General features: G+C 33.5%; 1 protein-coding gene across 1 annotated transcript in view; it reads right to left on the bottom strand.

Annotated features, from left to right (window-relative positions):
- Nucleotides 1-23846, bottom strand: part of vmp1 (vacuole membrane protein 1) — a 30787-nt gene extending 6941 nt beyond the window's left edge. Inside the window, exons 1-8 of the mRNA XM_053507227.1 lie at nucleotides 23740-23846; nucleotides 22917-23007; nucleotides 20902-21034; nucleotides 12011-12101; nucleotides 10156-10266; nucleotides 6806-6973; nucleotides 4914-5045; nucleotides 3658-3738 (exon numbers count right to left, since the gene is read on the bottom strand). Of these exons, the coding sequence (XP_053363202.1) occupies nucleotides 3658-3738; nucleotides 4914-5045; nucleotides 6806-6973; nucleotides 10156-10266; nucleotides 12011-12101; nucleotides 20902-21034; nucleotides 22917-22995 (795 nt within the window). The 5' untranslated portion in view covers nucleotides 22996-23007; nucleotides 23740-23846. The remainder of the gene's footprint in view (nucleotides 1-3657; nucleotides 3739-4913; nucleotides 5046-6805; nucleotides 6974-10155; nucleotides 10267-12010; nucleotides 12102-20901; nucleotides 21035-22916; nucleotides 23008-23739) is intronic.
- Nucleotides 23847-24110: the final 264 nt, after the last annotated feature.

The following is a 24110-nucleotide window of genomic DNA, read 5'->3' as shown; positions in this document are numbered from 1 at the left end:
GTAATCACAAGTCAGGAACTAAATTTCACTGCATTTCGTTGCATTATTTTAAAATGCAGTTGCTTTAAATACACCAAGGCGATGAAGGAAAATTTAACCTAAACAGTAATCTTTTAAATGTTAATCCTAAATGTAAAAACGAATAGGTATTATTTGTGAGTAGGCAAAAGTATTTTCAGACTATACCTGGACTTTTTAATAGCTATTAAATAAGAAAATTTACATTTCTGCAGAACTAAATGAATGCATTATTACACTTACATATAATACAGTAATAGAGTTAGTTAACTCCAAAACATAAATACATGGCAGGTTGGAAGTGTTTAATTTCAGAGAAATAATTTTGACCGTTTCTAATTAAATTAGATTTAACCAGTTCTAATAAAATAAAAAAAAATAAAAAATCAATTAGGGCTGCATGATTTGATGAAAAGTTATATTCTGATTATTTTTTTTCCACACATTGCAATTTTGCCCCATGTATTTAAAATGTACCATTTTGCATTAAAACTTATTTATCCAGGCTAACACCACGTAACACCACAAATGATCTCATTAAAAGGATGATTGGCATTATTTATTAAGTACCTTAAAATTATATATATATATATATATATATATATATATATATATATATATATATATATATATATATATATACACACACACACACACACACACACACACACACAAAAGTAAATTATTGACAAACGCCTGACTGTGTGTATATTATCTGTGATAAATACACTTTTGTGTGTAAATTATCAGGTCCACAGGTCCATATCCTGATTTCAGTTTTTGTGTCATTAATTGTAAAGCACAAATTCTCAATGCACGCACACACACACACACGCACTGTGAATTTGTGTATATATAAATATACTTTTTCCTTGTTTGGATATTCTACTTTAAGAGTATATTCTATTATCAGTACTCTTATACTATATTATACAAATTTGGACTGGTTGCCTTGTAACGTATATAAAAAATTAAATTAAAGACATTTAACACATACATGGAAAACCACCTTTAGCTTAGCTCATGAATATCATAGTAAAGTTTGTTTTAATTGTACAAGTCAAAAAAAATTTTTATAATTCAAATAAATTTTTTTGTGCATCTCTACTTACACACCACTACAGGGATTTAGTTAAAATATTTTGTTCCAGACAAAATATATACATAATTAAATACATACATAGATAAAACTTTCCTATTGTGTATTCCTGGTGGTAAACGCAAACCTTAGAATATGTTGAAGGTTTTTTTTTTCTCTTTTACTTGTCTTTCCTTGAATAAGTATTAATTTTTAAGATTTGTATATTCATATAAACTGCAGACTTGTACTAAAACACAACAGACTTTACTTTTATGAATAATTTTAGGCTTACAGACGCTGCAACTAGATGTGAGGAACTAGATTATTATTTTTATTATTATTAATATTATGTAAATTTAATTTACAGACCTACACATGCATGTACTAGGCTGTACCCTTTTTCCCCCGGTTTTTATGATTTTACATTTCTTGTCAATAAAGCAGATTTAAATTTAAAACAGGAAAAAAAAAATCGAATTTATATTTCTTTAAAAAACTACTACAGCTTTTTATTCATTTATTTATAAATTATTGTTCAGGTTGAAACATTTTATTTTGTGTGTCAATGGTGACGTATTTTGTTCTTAAGACCTCATTACAGAGAAAATCACACCATCTTATCTTAACTGTCTTTGCTCTGCTGTGAGTTTTCTGTTTGACGTCACTGTAAGGAGTTACGCTGGTAACTACGGAAGAGGAAAGACGATGCAGGATGCATTGTGGGATTTAGAGTAAATTACTGCATTAGGCAAATCATGCCCTAATGAGTACATGGATGCAGTTGTGTAATACAGGCATCTAGCTTTTTCTTTCTTTTCATTTTTTATGTAGGAACATTGCAAGATAATGTTTCTTTGTATATACACACACACACACACACACACACATACATACATACATACATACATATGCATATATATATACACACACATACAAGCATAGGAGACCATGTTCCAGAGAAACAGGACTTTTCTGAGAATTCAGCTGTGTGGGGAAGTACTTTGCTTGTACAGCTTATGATGCCCATTCATTCTGAACATCCTTTTTCTCTGGAAATTATGTGTACATACACAGTAAACACTCACTGGCCACTTTAATAACACCTGTATCCCTGCTTATTTATGCAATCATATTCTGCATTTATTTATTTATGTAATTTACCTGGTTAGCATTGTAATGGTTATTTCTTTTAAAGCCTATAAAATTTAATCGTCTCTACTGTACTAACTGTTTTTGCCTGGCACTAAAAAGTTTCTTTTTATCCTTGCTTAATTCATGTAACCAATCAAGTAACAAGCTTTAATTGATTAAACTTTTTTTAATCTTCAACTGTCTAGTTTTGATGCACCTTTGCCCACGTTAACCTCTATTCTTGGTTGACAGAAGCAAGTGTGGTTTTCTACTGCTGTAGCACATCCGCTTTAAGGTTTAATGCAATGTGCATTCTGAGATGCCTTTTCGCTCACCACGGTTGTAAAGAGTGGTTATTTGAGTTTCCTGTCAGCTCAAATCATTTATCATTCTCCTTTGATCTCTCTCAACGTTTTCTTCTTCAAAACTTCCACTCAATGGATGCTTTTTGTTTCTCTCATCATTCTGCAAAACTCTAGACCCTGTTGCGTGTGTGAGGAAAAAAAGCAGTATCTGAATAGAATATTCAAACCAGCATATCTGGCACCAGCAGCCATGTCACAGTCAAACACACAGTAATCAGTTTCCCCTTATTTGGATGTGATGCTCTTGACCTCTATGATAAAACTTTTGTGTTGATTCAATTTTTGCAAGGCACTAATTAGTTAGTCGGATAACTGCCTGAATGAGCAGGTGTACAGGTGTTTCTAAGAAAGTGGCCAGTAAGTGTATACATATAAACAGTCCCTCCTAAAAGTATCACTGATTCTTTTGTTTTGCTATACATTGAAGACACATGTTAGAAGGTTAGAAGATGTACATGAAATGATCAGAATCTTAGCTATAATTGTCAGATTTTAATTCAACTGTGTCTGTATAGAGCTTTGAACAATGGATGTTGTAATATAAAGGCTTTACAAAAAAAAAAAAAAAGAATAAATTACAAATTAATTCTTGCTCCACACCTTCTTAAAATTAATTATTTCTTCACACCTTGACATTTTCATCACTTTCATAGAGGAATTTTGTGTCCAGAACTTTCACGGCTCGTCTCTTTATTCCACTGTAAATTCCCATGTGGAGGTTTTTAGTCATGTCCATGACTGTTGTTTTAGGGTTTTATAATTTTTTTATTGTTTGGTTTCTTTCTCTTTTTTTGTCCTTAACTGTTCTGCCCTCGACTGTTGTTGTTTTCATTGCCTGATCGGTTTAAAATATTCGGTTGTAAGTATATCTGTGCTTTCTTTTTTTTTTTTCAGGACATCACAAATTGCTGTCTCATTCATCCCAAATTCAAGCCAAATGTTTTCACTGTGTAGCAAAAAGAAAAGAACTGGGCTTGCTGTTCCAAATCTTTCAGAGGCGACTGTACGTACAGTACCATATATATAGAATATGGTAACAGAACAGAAAAAGAAAGCACTTACTGAGGCACAGGCCAGAATTCCTAAGAATCCTACTCTCTGAACCATGTTTTGTACAGCAAGTTTAGCTCTTGTTGCAAAATCCTGCAAAGAAGAAATAACATTTTTTATTTTTATGATACAAAGCACACACACACACACACACACACACACACACACACTGTATCTAACAGAAAATAACTAATAATAAGGGTTCTAAAAAGAAATGTGTGTTTGTGTGTGTGGATATATATTATATATTAATTACACATATATATATACATATATATATATATATATATACACACACACAGACATATATATACATTTGGAACTGAATTCCTTTATCTTAGTAAATAATATAAGATTTTATCATTAGCTGAGGTCCTGGGGCAATTCATTGATAAAATAATTTCACTGGAATTGTAAAAAGTAAATACATGTAGAATTCTGATAGATAATGTGTTGAAAGAATGTTGAGCAATAAAATCAGGCGTGCGTTTGAAAAAAAAAAAAGAAGAAAAAAAAAAGAGCTGCTTCCAGAGTACAGGGTGTTGAAACAGACAACAGAATGTAACTGTTTATTTTAGACTCTCGTAGCAGGCCGGTGAACAGGGGGGAAAAGGGTCAGAGGGAGATTTTTTTGCTGAAGCAGCATGCATCTGCTGAAAGGTACAACACCGAATTCTGCTTTAAGTATTTAACCAATTAAAATACTGCCGGTGAAAGGAACAGTCCACGTGAGGTCCACTCAGACACTAACGGCACATAATTAAAAGGAAGCTCTCATTATGAGTCACCCGCTGCTCAAAGGGTTTACTGGAAGTCAAGGGAGGGGTTTTCAAAGAAGTGGTCACATGACCAGGAACAGTAAACCACAACACTGAGGTAGTCACCGAGATCTATCAGAGAGCTGACAGGATCCAATAACCTGGTGTCTAGAGGGGGGATTAGCACCTTCATGTCCATGGGGAGGTTAAGGGGAGGGGTAAAAAAAAAAAAGCCTCTTGTGGAATGCCCTTAAAAGTACTTAATTCTAATGTGCAAGGTGAGCAAGGTGCTGCTAAGTTCACTACCCGTGAAACATGCTTCCTGTGACTCATATATGAACTAATTTGATGATGCAAAAAGAAGATAAGTTATACAGTACTAGCAGTTGGTTAAGAAAGCTGTTAAAAAGATTTAAAAATGTCTTTACAATGTTATCACGCAACACAAAGACATGCATCACGTTTTTTTGCTGTGCAATGCTTATGCGTCATGTTGAACACATTCCTCACCTGTGCACTCTCTGCTTGTTCCAGCATCTCTTCAAATTCCTCGTAGTCCTCATCATCCGGTTCAGCTCCAGAAAGACGGGCTGCGCGTGCCATAAAGTAAGGAGGAAGCTCTCCAATGGCAGTACCAGCTCCCTGAACAAAAACATGTATATTACCACCAAAGAAATGTAGTGAAAAGTTTCTTCGTGCCATGGCCTAAACCTTGACTCATTTGAAATAATTCTCAAAATGACTAATAAATAAAAACCCACAGACGAATGCTCACACGAATGCTCTCATTCACATTTACTGGGTTGTATAGAATTAAAATATGGCCCAAAATATATTTTTTTATGCTAGAAGAAATTTTATATGATAAATGATATGTATTACAATTTTTAGGTTGGCTAATAAACTGCCAGAAAACACACATCACAGAAAAAAAAATTATATATATATATATATATATATATACACACACCGTGTGTGTGTGTGTGTCTGTGTTTATACACTACCAATCAAAAGTTTTTGAAAGTTTAGATTTTTATTTTCTTCTACACAGTAAAACAATACTGAAGGCGTCCAAAATATGCAATGATCTACTCTGAACAATGGATATCAAAATGTGTCTGCTACTTATGATCTGTAAAGTCTTCACAACAGCTCTAATCTAAGGTGCTGTTATTGGTGATTACTGAGGCTGGTAACTCTAAATGAACTTCTCCTCCGCAGCAGAGGTAAGTTTTGGTCATCATGAGAGCCAGTTTCATCATGGTGCTTGATGAGTTTTGCAAACGCACTTGGCAATACTGCTCTTGCAAGAACTGTTCCAGAATAGCTGGCAGTCATGTCCTAAAACTGACTGTTGCTGCTGCTGTTACCTAATCACCTAATTCCATATGTGTTATTTCACAGTTTTGGAATAAACATTCTTGTTCAAAAATGTAAAAAATAAATAAAAACTACCAAACTTTTGACTGGTGTGTGTGTGTGTACATACAATATGTATCTTTACTATTATAAAAAAATTTATGTATTTTATTATTTTTTGTAAAATTAACGTAAATTAATGTATTATTTAAAAGTTATAAATAGATATCCTCCATAACAATATGACAGTGTATTGCAATATCAATATTTTACTAATATATTGCTTTAATTTAAAGCCCCTATATAATAGAAGATAAAATAGGAAAAGAAATTACACTGCTCACGTTAAGACAAAAATTGTGAGGTGATGAGCAAAACTTTTTTTTTCTGGTTATTGTTCAGGCTGTTATTTCCAACTTGTATGGACATTTGAAATTCCCTTTATGTGAGACAACTATGTCTGGCCTTCAGCTCCTGGTCTCCCGAGCATCATTAGAACATAAAGAAGCATTTCGCCTGTCCATACCTCCTTGTACAAGCTATCAGTCAAATACAGGACAAGTTTAGGGGTTTTATTTATTAGTTTTAAAGTCTCTACAAAGTACGGCACCAAGCTATACCGCTGACCTCCTTTGTGCTCTTAAGACCTTTTATAGAATCCAGCGGCGTTCAACTATTTACTGGTTCTGAGGTTTTATGATGGCCAGTTCTTTGTTGCAGATTGTGTTAGACTACCCGACATTTATAAATGCACCCCCACATTTAAGTCTAGTTTCAGAATGTATTTATTCTCGTGTTATTGAGGCGTCCTGTTTTTTCTCTTTTATTTAATGTAATTGTCTCCTTTCATTTAGGCATTTTATTTTATATTTATGCAATTCCTTTATGATTTCAGGTTTTACTGGTGATATGTCAATAAAGGTGTCTTAATTCATAAGGTATTTTTAAAAAGTGTTTTGCCACTTTTCAGTCATTTTGAGTCATTTGTGAGTGTGCAAAAAAATTAATGTAAAAGATGTAAGGTGTCTTAAATATCCACTCACCCACATGCATGCCTCCAACCGGACCTTAGACATAATGGTCCAGAGGGACACGCTGTCAGGCACCCCCTCCTCCTCAGGACATAAAATCTGAGTTGGATATGGCGGCTCGGGGAAGTTCACGGAACCACACTCATACGCTGCCAGTGTCACAGAGGCTATGTGTGGGCCCTGTAGAGATAAGCATCATGCCTGTAAGCCTTTTCCTGTTCTTTTCTCTTTTTAAAAAAAAATTTATACAAAACCCAAGATGAAAGAAAGTGAGGGGTTTTATGAGGTACAAATCACAAGTGAATTAATCAGGGTCGAGCACCAATCATAACAACTGGCTTTTATGATACATCCCTACCACTGCAAGCTTTTAAAAACAACACTTCCCATACTGTCTTTTATTAAACTCGCGAGTCACGCTATGCACTTGGCACAGCTTTGGCAGACATTTCAGGGGGGTGGGGGGTATTAGGGGTGTATTGCTCACCAAAGTATCTAACTAGTAGACTAAACATAATCAACTGAGACAAATAAAAAAAAAAAAAAAAAAAAAGAGAGAGAGACTGCAGTCTGTGATGTCCAGCAAAGTGTGTGGGAATCTTGGTGGGGGGCAGAGTTCCATATACAAAGCAGCACGGCTCAAACGCATTGCAAACTCCTTACACACCGGTCAGAGTGATCCGACTCCACAGAGAGGAGACCACCCCCCAGCTGGGGTCCCTTTACCATTTAATAAACTCAAGGCAACATTTTCAAACTTGAAGTTAAGTAAAAAAACATTTGATCTTCTCATCTCAGTTTCTGACTACTGTACTCTTCACAGAATTCTCTGTTTATTAAATGGCCTAAATATTAGTAGCCAAGTCTACTTTAAAAGTTTTAGACAGGGGGCAATTTTTTTAGACAGGGGCGAATGCTTAAACAGTTTGCCATGAGCAGTTAAGTGTTTTTAAAAAAAAAGATTTTGCGAAAGTTTTTTACAGACGTCGTACAGTGCTACAGAAGGGAACAGAAAGTGGTTTGAGGAACCATGACCAACCATTGAGAAAATCCATTATTCAGAAATGCAACAGACACAAAGAAAGTAAGGGGTAAAGATAAAATAAAAAAGAAAAAGTGCCTTTTTCTTTATAGCTCTTCACAAAAATAATTTTACTAAGTATGAATAAAAATTTATTAATTAACTTCATAGTGGTACAAGGCAAAATTCCTCAGTTCTGTACCTAAAGCAATAAGCAGGACTTATTCCAAATCTCACTTCACACATCATGTAAAGATTGTTCTAGCTGATGAAAGATTTTTATTTTTTAAACTAGGTAGCTTGATGTGCATGCAATGATGACAAGAACTGTTTTCAAAATCAGGAAGACAAATATCAGGAAAACATTATTATGGAAGAAAGAAAAATAAGATTGGTGCTAGACAGTTGATTTTCCTGCTCTTTTGCTAGCAAACCATGTCATCTCTTTGAGGTTGACAGAAAGCAAGCAAGATCTGTTTAGTAATATTTTATTAAACTTACTTTCAGATTTGATTGCGTTCTCATTGCAAAATGCTTTTTTGTTCGAGTTAATTCAATCATTTGACTGGGTAACACACTGACCCAGTCGCAGAGCTTTTATTTCGGAATTATTTAATATTTTTTCGTGTGACCGCTGTTAAAAGCACTATACAAACCAAACTGAACTAAATTTCTAAATTGTGCACCCCTCCGTTTATAATTTCACTCATTACACTATTGAAAAGTTTTGCATACACTTTAGATAAATTTTAGAAGGCAGATTTGTAAAACATGACCTCAGGGTGGACAAGCATTCAAGATACAGTATACTAACATTTACATTCCACTGTTTAGTCGTAGTCAACCCTAGTACACCCATTAAATCTGCTAAAGCAGGGGCGTCAAGTCTTATCTGAAATGAATGAGTGTGGGGGCAAGTTTCCATTCCAACACCTGATCCCACCCATTTAGTCATTCCTGGTCTGCGTTTTATCAGGTGTGGCTCCTGCTTGGTTAGAATAAAAATCTGGAGTCACACCGGTAAAAAAAGAAAAAGAAAGAAAAAAAAAAGTCAAACACCCCTATTTTAATGGGCGTGGATGCCATTTGAACAAACTAAAGCCATTCACTGGAAGTAGCAAGGGAAAGGAAGTCATCAATAGCGAACATTGTTGTAACAGGAAAAGCTGCTCAGGCATGCTGTAGTTCCTCAGACTTTTGCCTTAGATGCCTGCTAAGCTGAGGAATGCTTGCAGTCAGCACGGCTGTGGCTGTCGAGTCAGGAGAAGCCTCAGATCAAGTCACAAGTTGAAGATGATCTCACTATTTGGGCATGATGCAGAAGAGCTGGAAGAGCCTGATCAGGTGACAGCAGATCACTCAGAAGCGTTAAAATAACTCGCTTTCCCAGACAAAGAGGCATTAGGTCACCCTCTTTAATGAAAAAGTGTTTGTGTTCAGTCCATAATAAAATCCAGACACTATTACACACTCAGCAAAAATATTACAAACACTCTCTCGTTTCATGTTGTTGTCTTTTTTTTTTTTAGCTTGCTGCGTCACGTTTTACACTGGGACATGTTAATCCAGTATTGTCAGAGAGCAAACACTTCCAGCTAGTAACTAGGCCCGCAGCCCAAACCGATTGACTCAAACATGTTTCTTTCAGAGAAAAGAGAAAACACGGTGTTCATGTCTCAAGGGCCAGACTCGAAACCACACCACGTTGGCAGTTTCACGTTCCCGTTTGTCAGAAAGCTCAGTGTGAACACTCGCCACATGCGAGTCATTAGCGCGTCGCGATGACCTCATCAGAGCTGACCAGAAATCAACGGCCCTGACCACCGTCTGATGAGCATGAGTCAGTGCTGATGTGTACGTCATTCCATCATACAGACAAGCCATGAGAAGCAAAGAGAAGTTATAGGGATTTTTACTAAAATCAGTGATTCGACTCTCCGTTAGATCATTTCATCACATGTTTTTACTAAAATCAGTGATTCGACTCTCCGTTAGATCATTTCATTACATGCAGTTTTAAAAGTACTGGCAAATGTGATCAAAATAACAAAAAGAATTTGACAAGAAGGTTTCTCAACATGCTGTTAATGAAACAGTTATAAACTAATAGCTATGGAGCGCTGTTATGGCTCTATTTTTGGATTAGCTGACAGTTGATACGGGGAACTTCCATATTTGACTGTGACGCATCAGTTAATTTGGCCTCTAGCTAAAATTATTTTGAAAATCCACATAGTTTTTGTCACTATGTTTAAATTTGAAAAAATCTAAACAAAAAACACACAGGATATCTTAGAATGGATTATCTCATATCTGTACATTCGAACACTGCTTCTCTTACCAGGTAAAGAAGAAAAGTGTGAAGGCCTGTGCCAAGGCCTACTGAAGACAAAATACCCAAGCCTACCCAGTAGGCACACCACAGGATCTTCTTCTCCATGTACTGTACATACTGCAAAGTGAAAACAAGAAAAATCACTCTTACTTTTTAAAATATATCTCTTTTAGCAAACAGTGACAATGACATGGAGAAGCATGTACAGCACAGAGCTGCCTTGTAATTGGGTGTTGCTATAAAAAAGATTAAAATATCATAGTGTGAGAAAAATCCAAATAAAGCATTATCAACCATCAACAAGTGGCAATACAGGCTGATATGCAAGAGAAATGCTGTTGTAAGAGAAATAATATTCATAGGAGATGTGGTGTTTCCACTACAATTTCCTATAAAAGCCCTCTATTCCGCTTTTTAATTCCACAGTAATTTGCCACAGTAAAAAAAAAAAAAAAAAAAAGACACTTCATACTTTCATTAAAGAATTTAACGATCCACAAAAATGTATTCCTGTCAGGCATCGGCTATACATTCCCTCACCAGCTTCACCTTTTCATAAGTTTATAAAGAAATGCAGCTTTTCATCTCAGCAAAAAACTGCAAAGCTCTATTTCCTAAACACTTTAAGGACTTGGAGACCCCTTCCAAAAAAAAAAAAAAAAAAAAAGCCTAAATAAAAACTTAAAAACGCACCTCCTCAAAAAAACCTAAATCAACACCTCCGTTAAAAAAACAGCACCAAATTGATGAAACGGGTTTGTTGAATCCCTTTATGTAAAACTTCCAGCATGTAAATAGAAATACAGTAGTTGCCCGTGCTGAACAGTATTCCTCTATACTTCCCTCAAGTATCTGTACTTTAAATATCACAAAATTCCACACTAAAATATCCTGTTTTACTTTGTTACTTACTGTCAGAATCAAAAACTCATTTTATTTGCTATTGACAATACATTTACATGTTATGAATTTTTTTTTGCGACAAAACAATATATATTTAACAACACACATATGAAGAATATAAAAATGACAATCTTAAAATCCAAATACTGCATAGACACACTAAGGCAAAATAATTCACTGTAGCTTAGATGCTTTTAAATACTGTACAAATATGATTAAAAAATTACTGAAAAATAAATAAAAATAGATAAGAAAGTTTTCTTTTTCCAGGGCATGTTACAACTCATTATAAATAATTTTTTTGTTCATGCTTGAATACTGCTTTCAATAACAAATTTGGGAAGAAAAGTGCTTATAAAAAGACCAAATATGAATCATGTTTACTTCACGCATCTGTCACCTCACTAAAATCCTTAAATCAGAATGCAAATTAGACTTAAGTTTGTAAGCGTAGACCATAAAAAGACACACTGTGAATTGAGCAAAAAGAGATATTCTTGCCATATGCAAACTTTAAAATTTTACGTTTGCACTTACAGTACACAGCAGGTACTGTTGTTTTTTATCTTAATTAGAAAAAAACAAAAACAAAAAAAAACACACCCACACTGTTGGCTGTAAATACAAAAACAATAATATAAAGAATGAACGAATTAAAAATCTGAATTGACAACCAAAGTACTGTCAGGAAAATATACAAATATCAATAAATGAACACACATCATACCACAAATAATTTTTACAATGTACTTCATATGGAAGGAACTATGTTTAAAATAAACTGAGCCTACTGATAATTTTAAACCAGAACAAGGGGAAAAGGAAGCATTAGGAAGAGAAATATGTTCAGCAATTTGTTTCTTGCATAGAAGTCGGTCAGTGTTACAAAATGCACAGCCAAAACCCACAAAATGTCAAAAAATAAATGCACTCTTTGATGAAGATATGAATAGCTTACCGTTTGATGGGATCCTTCTATTGAATAGGCCATTGTGAAGACTGAAAAAAGCATTAGGACCAAAAACACTGAATATCTTCTGTACCAGAGCCTAAAGAGTAAAAGACAGAAAAAAAATAGACGTTTAACTACATATATTCTGTAAGATTTATAAAAAAAAATAAATAAAAAAAAATGTGCTTACTTTGACATAATATCTGATATTTAATACAATATAGCATACCATATTTATTATAACCATTTTGCATTCAAATATATCTAGAATGGCAACCCAATAATGACACTAATGATCTCATTAAGAGGATGTTTGCCAATTTTTATCACCTCAAAAAGTGAAACAAAAAACTAAGTTCAAATAATTAGTGAAAAACTTTTCATAAATTTTAGACTGTAAGTATACTGAAGTGTATATTAACACTTTTTTTTTTTAATTGCAGCCTTTCAAGACTTATTATTTTCAGTTTCATATTCTGATTTTAAATGTTTTGATTAATTGTCCAGGAATATCGTACATTTAATGATTTTATTTAAAAAAAAAAAGGATTAAAAACATTTCTCCCATGAAACCCAAATCCCAGGGATTCTTTTAGAATTTGCACACCCTTTGGTGTAAAATAATAATAATAATAATAATAATAATTATAATAATAATGTACTAATGTAATAAAATTAAAAGTAAGCAGAAAAAAAATCCCAGTCTTAGAATACATGATCAGTAATAAACAATGTACATTTTCACCATAATCCTTTTACAAATTGTTTGTTAAGGACAATTTGACCAAGCTATAAATCTATTAATTTTTTATTTTAAATTGTACTGTCTATTATTTTTTGTTTTAAAGCTGCTGTTTACAATTTCTACTGTTTTTTATACAAATACAATTGAATTAAACTGAACTGAAGATTCCTCTAATGACTCGGACCATTAAAATAAGACCAAAATAAACAACCAGCGCATTGACTCATCTAAATTATTATCATCAAAATCATTTAACCACCTAATAACCACCTGACACCAAACATGCAGTTGACGACTTTTTTTGGCCAAAAGGTAATAAAAAGCCTAAAATATTCAAACAATATGATTAATTAAAATACTATTATCTATTATTAAATGTATACAAATTAGACACTCATTGAAAGACTTTATCTTTTTACACACACATGTATATATATTATATATAAATATAAGAATTTAAGGTCTAAAATGTTGCAGTTTCTCTATAAATCCTACAGGAATTTAGCTTTAAAATTAAACTTGAGCTCTAATCTATTCAAATATTTGCAGGCAGGATCAAGTTTAAGTAAGTTTATTTAAAATTGTAGCAAAATCTAAAAAAAAAAAAAAAAAAAAAACATTTTAACTGGATATTTATAAAACTGTGACACAAGTTTTAACATAATACTTAGCTTAACAAATACTTTACAGAATCGCAATACGAACGGTTATTGTGATATCGTATTGACTGGTCCCTACTAATTTGCATTCCTAATACAAATTTTTCACTTGGAGAGCTTAAAAAACCTGTAGAACGTTTAATTTTTCCAGATAATTTTTTTTTTTCCCATTTCATTCACACACAACAGTTTGTTGCACTAATTTAAATACATATAATTTATCATTATATATACTTATTGTTCTTAAATATGATTAGGGAGAAGGAATTGATTAATTTTCTGTAACAGTAACTCAGTAGTGTCAGCTGCAAAGATCATGACAACTTTATATTTATTGAGCTTGACCTAGTAAGGTATTGTTTCGGTAATAAATTACAGAAAAAAATTTACAGTTAAAGTGCCACATAATGCCAAGTATACTTTGATTGCAAGTAGAATGTAATGCTTTCACTGAAAACAAGTCTAGATCTTCATGATAAAGTTCTCTTACATTCTACTCCATAGGGGTGTCTACAAAGAGAGGACGTTATGTTGTGAGGTTCCCTACAAAATATTTTCCCCAGTATTCATTTGGAAAATAAAATGACATTTTATTTACTGCTACAAAACAGACCATATTTAACTATAGAAACTGAGCAGTATATGTTGTCCATGGTGAAAATCTGTTGTCCATGGTTGAAAGTCTGGCCCTTCCTGCATAAGATTCATGTTTAAGTAAGATTTACACCCCTCACATCACTTTATGTGCTTTATGTCCATGTGGTAGGTATGAGGTGGGGGAGGTAGTCCAGCAGCCATTTTAACAATAGAGTTTAGTTAAAAAGGATGCTGAGCTAAAGAGGGGATCATAAGTCTGAGATCACACTGAAAATCTGGATTTTTAAAAAGTAATACTGGAATTAAACTTAAGGCTTTAACAATTAAAAAAAAACATGTTTTTTGTTTGAATATGGTATTGCACTATTTTTATAATACTGGGTGTGTTAACTGTCTTGTACAACAACTGAGATTTTCCTCTTGCCTAATCTTTTCAACTGAACAATGTATGCTCAGGCGACACTTAAATGGATTTGAGCTAAAAATGAATCATATGGTTGCACAAACTTGTACAGTCCACACCAGCTCAAGGGCACTCCATCAGGAAAGCAAATAGAGAAACAAACCAAATACTTAGAAACTCTAAAATTGTCAATATCTCAGATTCTACTTTTCATTGAAGCTGTTGTCGATAATTTAATAATTTGTAAGTTTCATGAAATTTAGAGTTAAATGCAAAACTGAAGTATTTTCACTAGTGTTATCCTTAAATTTTAGACCCCTACTGTAAGTCATTAATGATATGAGCTGTAAAACCGGTAGTAATACAGAAATATTTTTAAAATATCCAATAACATACAAAAAATTATTCATATTAGATTATTACACATAGGCAACCATATTTAAAACCATATTTAAAATCATATAAAACAATAGTTAACATTAACATTCTACATAAAACAGTATAAATGGCAGTTAACTCTATTAATTAAATATTTGCTGTGACAATGCTTTTGATAAAAAAAAAACATTAGTCACAGGTAGAATTTTGCTGCCACAGTTCTACTGGAGACTTTGTCATATTTGCATCTATTGTATGTTTGTAGACAATCCCTGACAATTAACTCATTATATGTTTGTTTTTGTGTTACCCTCTTTTCTGACAAACAATGTCCTGTAACATTGACACTATGTTGAACTACTAATGGTATGTGGGGAAAAAAATGCATACAAGTCGTTATATAATTTGGGTACATTTCACCAATAATAATGTACTCTTTCTGAATAGAACAAATAGTGGTTTAAGTAAGTAAATTCCTTCAGGATAACATATCTGCTATTCGCAAAGCTTTAACAATTAACAAACCATTAACATTTTTTTTCTAAGCAACTACAATATGAAGACTACTGGGTAAAATAGTTGACAATTTCCTTATTTTTACCCATATTTCAGTGGTAGGATTAACCTGACTAACCTCATCTCATTATCCTGAACAGCTTAACATCATTTAAAAAAATACTTCATATTCATAAATAATCTTTAAATCATAACAGTGAATGTAACATAATTGAGCTATTATAGATTTTTTTTTTTTGAGAGTGAATACTTACCACCTTGTGTGTTTAAAACAGATGTGACAGAGAAGAATGAGATCATTTTATGTTTGTCACATGGCATTGAACCAAATAATTTGTTAGAGTTCTGTTAGTAACTTAATTGACAGAACTTCTGTGGACATTAATAAACTGATACATTTGAATTATTTTAAATCAATGTTAAAATATTATCTGTTAATATTTAGACTTTTTAAATTAATAAAAATAAGCTTTTGTTACCTCCAATGGTTTTTATACATTAATTTGAAACCAAGAACCCTCAACTATAATATAGGACATAGGAAAAATGGTTAATTTGCCAGGGTAGGTAATACATAAAATATAATATTTGGGAGGAATAAATAAATTGTATTTATTACATGTACTTACTATTGATAGTGTCTTGTCTATAAACAAACGTAAAGCATAAACATGTTGTTTTTCTGTACTTTGAGAGTCACAAACACTCAGACGCAAATTTCTTATAGCACCACACTTTGCAACTAAAACCGATTCTGACTATAATACCATTATCCTATTATACTGTATCAGACAGTATCACACAGACATTTACAGTATATGTACATAACTAAATTGTGTAGAGACTTATCCACTTCTTGACACGTCATCTACTGCACAATGTTTGCCAAGTTGTAGTATAATTACTATTTATTATATATATATATATATATATATATATATATATATATATATATATATATCAACAGACATAACATTTACCCCCAAATTATAGTGATTTGTGTGTGTGTGTGCGTGTGTGAGAGAGAGAGAGAGAGAGAGAGAGAGAGACACTGTGTGCAAGTGTGTATTTATACATTGCATCCTGAAAAATTGGAATATGACAAAGGTTTTCATCATTAGAATATGAAGTTTATTACTTTCAAAATAAAAGTTCTAATTTTCTTTTGTAAATTGAAGTAAAACTCATATTTTAGATGAATTACATTTAATGTAAAATATAAACCTTTTGCTTAAATTTAGATTATTACAGATTACAGCTCATAATAATAATTATAATATCTTAAAATATTCTAATATTTTACTTTGAATTTGAGCAAATTACTATTTTTACAGTGTAAATACTGTGTATTTCTTTGTCTAGTTTATTACATGCATGAGGAAGACTGCTGATTTAACAGTTGTCCGGTGGAAGGTCATTACTGAAAGGACTGGCTGTTCACAGAGTGCTGTATAGAAACACACTCATGGAAAGATGACTGACAACTATTGCATTTCTAGTATCAAACTCAGAAAATAACTGGACTTTTGCTTACTCTTTTCAGATTAAAGTAAATGTTGCATTTTATTTAAAAATCAAATGGTCCCAAAATGTGGAGGAAGAGACACAGAATCCAAGTTGCTGGAAGTCTAGTGTGAAGTTACATTGTTTAAGAAAAGTAAAAGCAATATCTATAGTATATAAAGCAATGGTTCTTTTAAATAAGGGCTATTTAAAATATTTTTTTTTTTATAAATATAACATTATTTTCTACTGTTGACAGCCTTTTTCTGTTTTTGGATATTAGTGTAAATACTTTTTTCTCTACATATTAAATAGGGAGTGTGCCACAAAAGAAATCAATTCCCTGTTCATGGAATGACATAAAAAAAAAATAGGTATCAGAAATGAAAAAGTAAAAATCTTCCCTAAATATGCATCACTCATTCAAGTTATCTGGCTAGACCATTGCAAACAAAACATGAATGTCCTGTTTCCCTCTTTGTCGAAGTCGAAAAAATTATGTAAATCTGATTGGTGAATTATCGCTTAAAATGTACCCTGAAGAGAAAAGTTGATGAGTGGTTTCAGGGTGGCAAGGAGATATTTTATCATTAGTTAGCTGGCTGATGAGACCACATTAGAAGTTTTTGAAAGACAGAGAAAAATTTATCTTGCATTAGATGTAATTGATTTATTCTCTAAAGCCACTGGTTTATGTTTGAATATAGACAAATGCAAACAAAAGACTTTTTTAAATGGTTACTTCTGAAATACGAACACTGAAAAAAAAAATTTTATTCCTCCATTTTTTCCTTCCATTAGCAATAAGTTCCAAAATAAATCAGAGCTACAGAGAGATTCATCACAATTATGCATTGTAAAGATAAAGGTCTGTGCAGACTTGCATATGCAGAACTTTATATGTTAGAATGTTATTGAATTTTGAATTGGAAAAAACACTGCATTAGAAAAAGTGTATTATAAATACAGGGAAATATTGGTGGTCAATACTTTCTTGACCCTACAACCCTAAATTATTTATTTTTGAAAAATAAATCTGATTTTTTTAAAGTAACTCTATTTGGAATGCTATCCCACAGTCTGAATTTTCTGCATGTTTGTAACGATGACATCAAAATCCCCATAAAACTTTGTGACTTCCATAAACAATATGTTAGTCCCCTGGTCTCTCATCTTTAAACACAATTTCCTACCACACACAAGCTTTATGTGGAATAATAGGAACATACTTACACAAACACGTCTATCTTTTTTGAGCAAACTGGTTTAACAATAATATTATCTTAGTTGGTCAATTGCTTAAACCAAATGCCCAATTGTACAATTACACAGAATTTCTTTCCGATTATTCCATTCCTGTATCTGCAAAGGATTGTTCCACTGTGACTGATGCCATTCCCTCAGGTGCGATTACACTATTGAGAATGTTTTTTTTTTTCTTAGCTTCTTTGGTTTCACATATTGTTCCCACTTAAGCTAATGGAGGCAATTTTTGTCAGTCGTCCCAACAATAAAAGAATCAGAGCAATTTTTTAACAACTCTGTGTCACTGTATATGCACTTTGTCTGGGCCCCACCTTATGTTTATATATTTTAATTCATAAGATGAGAGAAATTAAATTTAAAAGTATTATCATCTCAAACACTGTTTTTCCTTGAGATTTAAAAAGGTTATTGACACTAATTGTTCTTTTGGTACCTCTATTCCTAAAACTGTTGATCAGACATTCTTGTTTTCATTCAAAGTATGGTTGTTTAAAAGAGTTTTGGTACTCTTTTAAATATACACATTTTGGATTGGACTACAAGTAAGAGAAGGATGATGAATGTTTTATAATTGCATAATTATTCATAAATTTACACAGAGGAGTCCTGTAGTAAATAGGAATATTGTGGAATATTACATTTGTATGCATCGTGTGATATAAACATTTAGATTTTACTTATGGTGCTTCTTGGATGTTTGGATATTTCATTTAATACATATTTAGTTATGGATTTGTTGTGCTAGATTGCTTTGCTTAAAATTATAATAACACAGTCACAGGGGGCCCAAATCTTTATACACATTTCAACAGATATCTATAAGAAAATGTGAATTTGGTAAAGGAATTAAATTATGGTAGCAATGTGCAGTAATGTGTTTCCTCTAATAATGTCACCCTCGATCATGTGACTGTGTCATGTGTGCTCTAATCAATGTTGTTCATTAGTGTTGGGTAACTTACTTAAAAAAACTAATCTACTACAAAATACTACTTTAAAATTGCAGTTTGATTACATTACTGATTATTACATGTAAAAGTAATTAGCTTACTAATTACGTTACTTTGAAAACATCTGTCATGGCGTGCGCCTTAACCTGCTGTCGCTCCTTGCTCACTCCATAGGCTCCCTACGTAGGCGTCCTCTCCCTTCTGCAGGTGCGCGCAGGGGCGAGGCCGGCAGGTCGGGTCGACTGGCGTTAGTAAATGTTAATTGATCTCAGGCCTTCTCCGCGTTAAAATCCTCCTGTTTTCCCCCTCCCTCCGTCCTTTAACCCTTCTCCTTCCCCGTTTATTTTAAATAAAATGACCACTTTTCCTGTAAGATCTCACCTCGTGTCCGTGGTTCCGCCCATTCAAAAAGAACCCGTTACATCAAATGAAAAAAACTGAAGCGCGTGCTCGTTAACTGATGCTGCCGCGCAAATCGTGATTTTTTTTAAATGCAGTTGATTCATTTTTAAACACCACATTTGTAAAGCTAGTAACGTAATGTTATTGTCATTGTTAACTGTAATCAAATTACATGTATTTAAAATGTAATGCGTTACATTACTGCGTTATCAGGAAAAGTGATTAGATTACAGTAAGGCGTTATACCCAACTCTGTTGTTCATATAGTAGTGCACCGAAATCAAAAGTGTCTGGATGCTAATGGTGACCACTTTAAATACCTAATGTAGTTGCAGTTCATGAAAAACTTTCAGGTACCCTTTAATGTTTATATTAGTTTTGTAATACTTTTATGTATATATTTTTCAGGATGAAAAATCTGGCCCCTCTGTATGTATGTATGTATCTATGCATGTATGATTCAGGGTGGCATGTCATCTGCTGGTGTTAGTCCACTGTACTTCCACTCTCCACTGTCTACCAGGAGATTTTAGAGCACTTTATTCTTCTGGCTGTTGACGAGCTTTTTGGAGATTTCCTTTTCCAGCAGGACTTAGCACCTGGCCACAGTGCCATAACTATCAAAAACTGGTTTGCTGACCATAATATCAGCTCAGGCATTTGTCAAGAGGATGATGAGAAACTCTCAAATCAATAATACAGATCACCTGGAGGTTGATTGCCTCCACGCCATGCCGCATTGATGCAGTAGTCTTATTAAGTTCATCAAAATGAAAACAAAAAAGGCTACAAACATTTTAAAGTAATAAACCGAGAATGAGTTACAAAAATAAATTTAAAAAAAGTAAAAGTCCACATTATTAAAACTTTTGGATGCACACACACACATACATACACTGTACATCTGTATATACACACACCACATACCTATGCTTACTGAGTATTGAGCACTGACCACAGTAGTCTTTGTTATTAAGACTGTGTACTAGTAAGCCTAACCAGGACTGTGAGACATTGATGTAAGCTATATATTTTCATTAGTTATCAGAGCCTGCGTCTGTAATTTGTGCTAGAAATATCCATTGTAATTTATGTGCTTATAATTTAACACACGATGAGGGTAATTTTGGATGAGGCTGGGTTTCCGAGAAGGATATCACTTCATATCAAGTTCACTTAATGTCAAGGGTGAAAGGGGATCTTTGGAAAGTTAACACCACTGATCTAGAGGAAGTGAGTTTAATAATTATTAAAGACTTATTATTATTATTATTATTATTAAGACCGTACTTAAATATTCAATTAAAATATGCAGTGCTAAAAAGGTGTATTAGCACAAATACAATTTCTTACATTTATTAACTTAACTTGGTAACTTAACAAACTTGCATTTTACTGCCCCCAACATGAAGTCACATTATGCTTTAAACCTGCACATTCACAAAAAGTGTGAAAAAGAATAAGATGAAGGTGCTTACGTCCATGTCCACTCCTTCAAAGTGATTAGCGTCTCTAAGAAAGAATACTGCAGCGTCTGGAGGGGCTTTCTCCACAGCACCAGAGAGAGGCGCTCTTCTCGTTCTTGCTGCCTTCTTTCTCTGAATGATACATCTGAACACCACAGATCACACGTCATTCATGATTCATTTTAAACTGACAACTAGGATCAAATCTGCAACCACACAGAGCAGAGTTTCCCCACCAGGGGTTTGTGGTGGAGTTGTGGGTGTGTGTGGGAGGTGTTGTTAGACTGTAATGGAAATGTCGACATGTTATGCTAAGTTTTAATTAGACATACATTTTTACAAATGAAAAAAAAGAAAAACAATTAAAACCCTTAACACTGTATCAGCTGATTCTGACCCATGTAAAAAAAATTATCAAATCACTTATGATAGCAATTCTTAACAAATGAGAGTTAAACGTAAAATTACAATTTTAGTTAGACAAGCCTTTCTACGTGGTTAAAAGCATCTATGTTGTTGGGTTTTTTTTTTTTTTTAGAACAACTTAGAATCACTCAAACTGGACAAAGATGTCAGAAAAGTGAAGGCGAGAAGGGTTTTGTAAGTACAGTGTGGATTACTGAAATTTTGCATTTGCATGCACTGACAAGGCGGCAAAGGTACATCATCCTGTAGCTTTCCCATTTACGTATATATTGTTATTATTTTTTTAAAGCCATTTAAAAGTAAATCTTTTTGAAGAAGCAAATGGTTAATTAAATCCTAGCTTTGTGTTCGAGGCAAGTCATTGTAGGTTATGGGGTAGGGTTAAGAAAGAATTTAGAGGAACACTCCCATGTAGACAAGGACTCAGGTGTAGGTAGTGCAAGTGCAGTGTATAGAAAGATGTTACTAGAGATAGAGAAAAAAATTATTAAATTATGAATCGCGATTATTTTTGTGTGCCGAATCAGGTATTGCCACATTGACTGAAATTTTATTTTTTTAAGTTTTACTTTAAAAAATGAAGATGAATAGAATGAATAGAGTAAATAAAGTTAGAATAGAATTGGGTGGTTTTCGGTTTGATTGGGCGTGACTGGATATAACAGATTCTGTTCTGAGCACAGAAGCTTCAGTGTGGCACAACAGAAATATTTGTGGCATTATATTATCAATACAAAATACACATGCATTAAAAGTCCCTGAGCTGCCTTTTTCTCTAAATCTTTGAGTGAATTAGTCTCAAACCCACTTGTTACACATAATTACACACTGTAGTCACAAAACACTGCAAGCCCAAATTAGTCGAAAACTGAGTACATTAGAAGACCTGTGTGCCCATATTACAATCCACTCAACCACTTAACCCACAAGCCTCACTGTCCAGTTGACCTTTGATACTTTGGAGGCATTTGAGGTAGTAAAACATCAATGTTTCTTTATAATCCTACAGGTGGCGCACTCTGACCTATTTTCACATTTTCATCCATGTGGTAAAACAATTTTTTAAGTTTGTTTAGAAGAAATAATTATGGTGTATAACAGAGATATAAGCTGCTCAGTAACAATGTAGAATTAAATGTTAAACTCTAGTATATAAAGTTAGTTTGTATTGTTTAAAATTTTTACATTTTTAAGTGGAAACGAATGTTAAAAGGAACCGGTTACATTTAATTACTCAATATTTTTAAAGGTGTAAAATTGTAACAAAATCAGGGGAACATGTAAAATTGAATCAGTATGTATATAAAATCATGACACTTCTAGAATTGCAAAGTCAATCAAAACATTTAAAAAATAAAAACTAGTTATTGTGATAATACATCAGGTGGTGACTGGTGATTCCCTCACACACACACACAATCTGCTTAAAATAAAAGAGAGGACAGCAAAGTATTTACATGAACAACAGATATATACACCCTGGCTGTTTATCTAATCACAGTGATGGTATCTACAGTCGACCCTTGACCGGTAAGACTGGAATTTTCAGTGTGGCAGGGTTGGACGGAGACATGGGGAACCTACTTTGGCAAGACACTGACCTTTAAAATTACCATTGTGGCTCTCTTTGGGTCCGAGTCGCCTCTGTGAAAACTCAGCACCTGCTGCATTTTCAGCCATGGCTTCACACTCCTGAGGAGAATTAAATCAAGATGACATCTTTTCTTCTACTTTGATATCAATCAAAGTATCTTTTGAGACACTGATCTCCTAAAACATAACCATCCCTGTTTGAGATCAGCAGAGGATTTCACAAGATCTCAAGTTACCACATCACAGCAGAGAAGGCCAAAGTGCACTCCCACACTGCACCATAAACACTTAATGACGTGAAGACATGGGAGTTAATGATAATCCAGTTAACTGAAGCGCAGTAACAGCTCATCTGGGCCATTTCCTAAGTCAAACTGAACACTGAACTGTATATTATGGTTGTTAACTTCAGTACTAATTAGTGTTTAGAGCCCTGGAGCTCACTGCACTTTCACACTGTCACAGCAGTATTGTGCACGCGCTCTGGGATGCTCGGATTAGCATATTAGCTAACCGGCTTCTCGTGTTAAGCCCTCTAGCTACCTACCACATAACGGTTATATTTTTAATAATATTTAATAACACAAAGACACACATTACAAAACCACAGAAATCACGTGTCGGAATTAAAGCAACCCATGTGACACACGAGTTACGACACAGCTACCTAGCATGCTAGCGCTCCACTAGCGTTCATGGTAACGCAATTTCTTTAAATGACTAAAACAAAATGAGTTTATCTTTCTCTAATCTGAGCACTGACTTTAACTGACGGGTTCAACGAACTAAGCAGAATATATAAAATTTTTTTCTTTTTCACAGCTATCATACCTTCTCGTCCAGGCTCTTGATTCCTCCTGCCAGTGTGGATGAAAAGACAAACACCGGTAGCCCACTTCCCGGAAATGACCAATGACTTTTTTATTTTACAAGATAAAAGTCTTTGGGTTGCACAAAATAAATCATATCCACCTAATTAGTACATTTTAGTTTTAGCATACATATATAAATAATTTCACGTAAATATTCTGTTCCCTATTATTTGGAGCTAGATTTTCTTTTCCTATTTATTTATTTTTTCTTCTAAAAGTTAAATCTTAACTGTAGTTTGTGCAGTGGTGACTCAACAGTTAATAGCTACTAATGGAAAGGTCAGGGGTTCTAGCCTGCACACAGCTGTTGCTGTGGAACCCTCTCGTCTC

The sequence above is a fragment of the Clarias gariepinus genome, chromosome 11 (assembly GCF_024256425.1).
Source record: "Clarias gariepinus isolate MV-2021 ecotype Netherlands chromosome 11, CGAR_prim_01v2, whole genome shotgun sequence".
Taxonomy (NCBI): domain Eukaryota; kingdom Metazoa; phylum Chordata; class Actinopteri; order Siluriformes; family Clariidae; genus Clarias; species Clarias gariepinus.
This window is presented reverse-complemented; position numbering and strand designations above follow the sequence as displayed.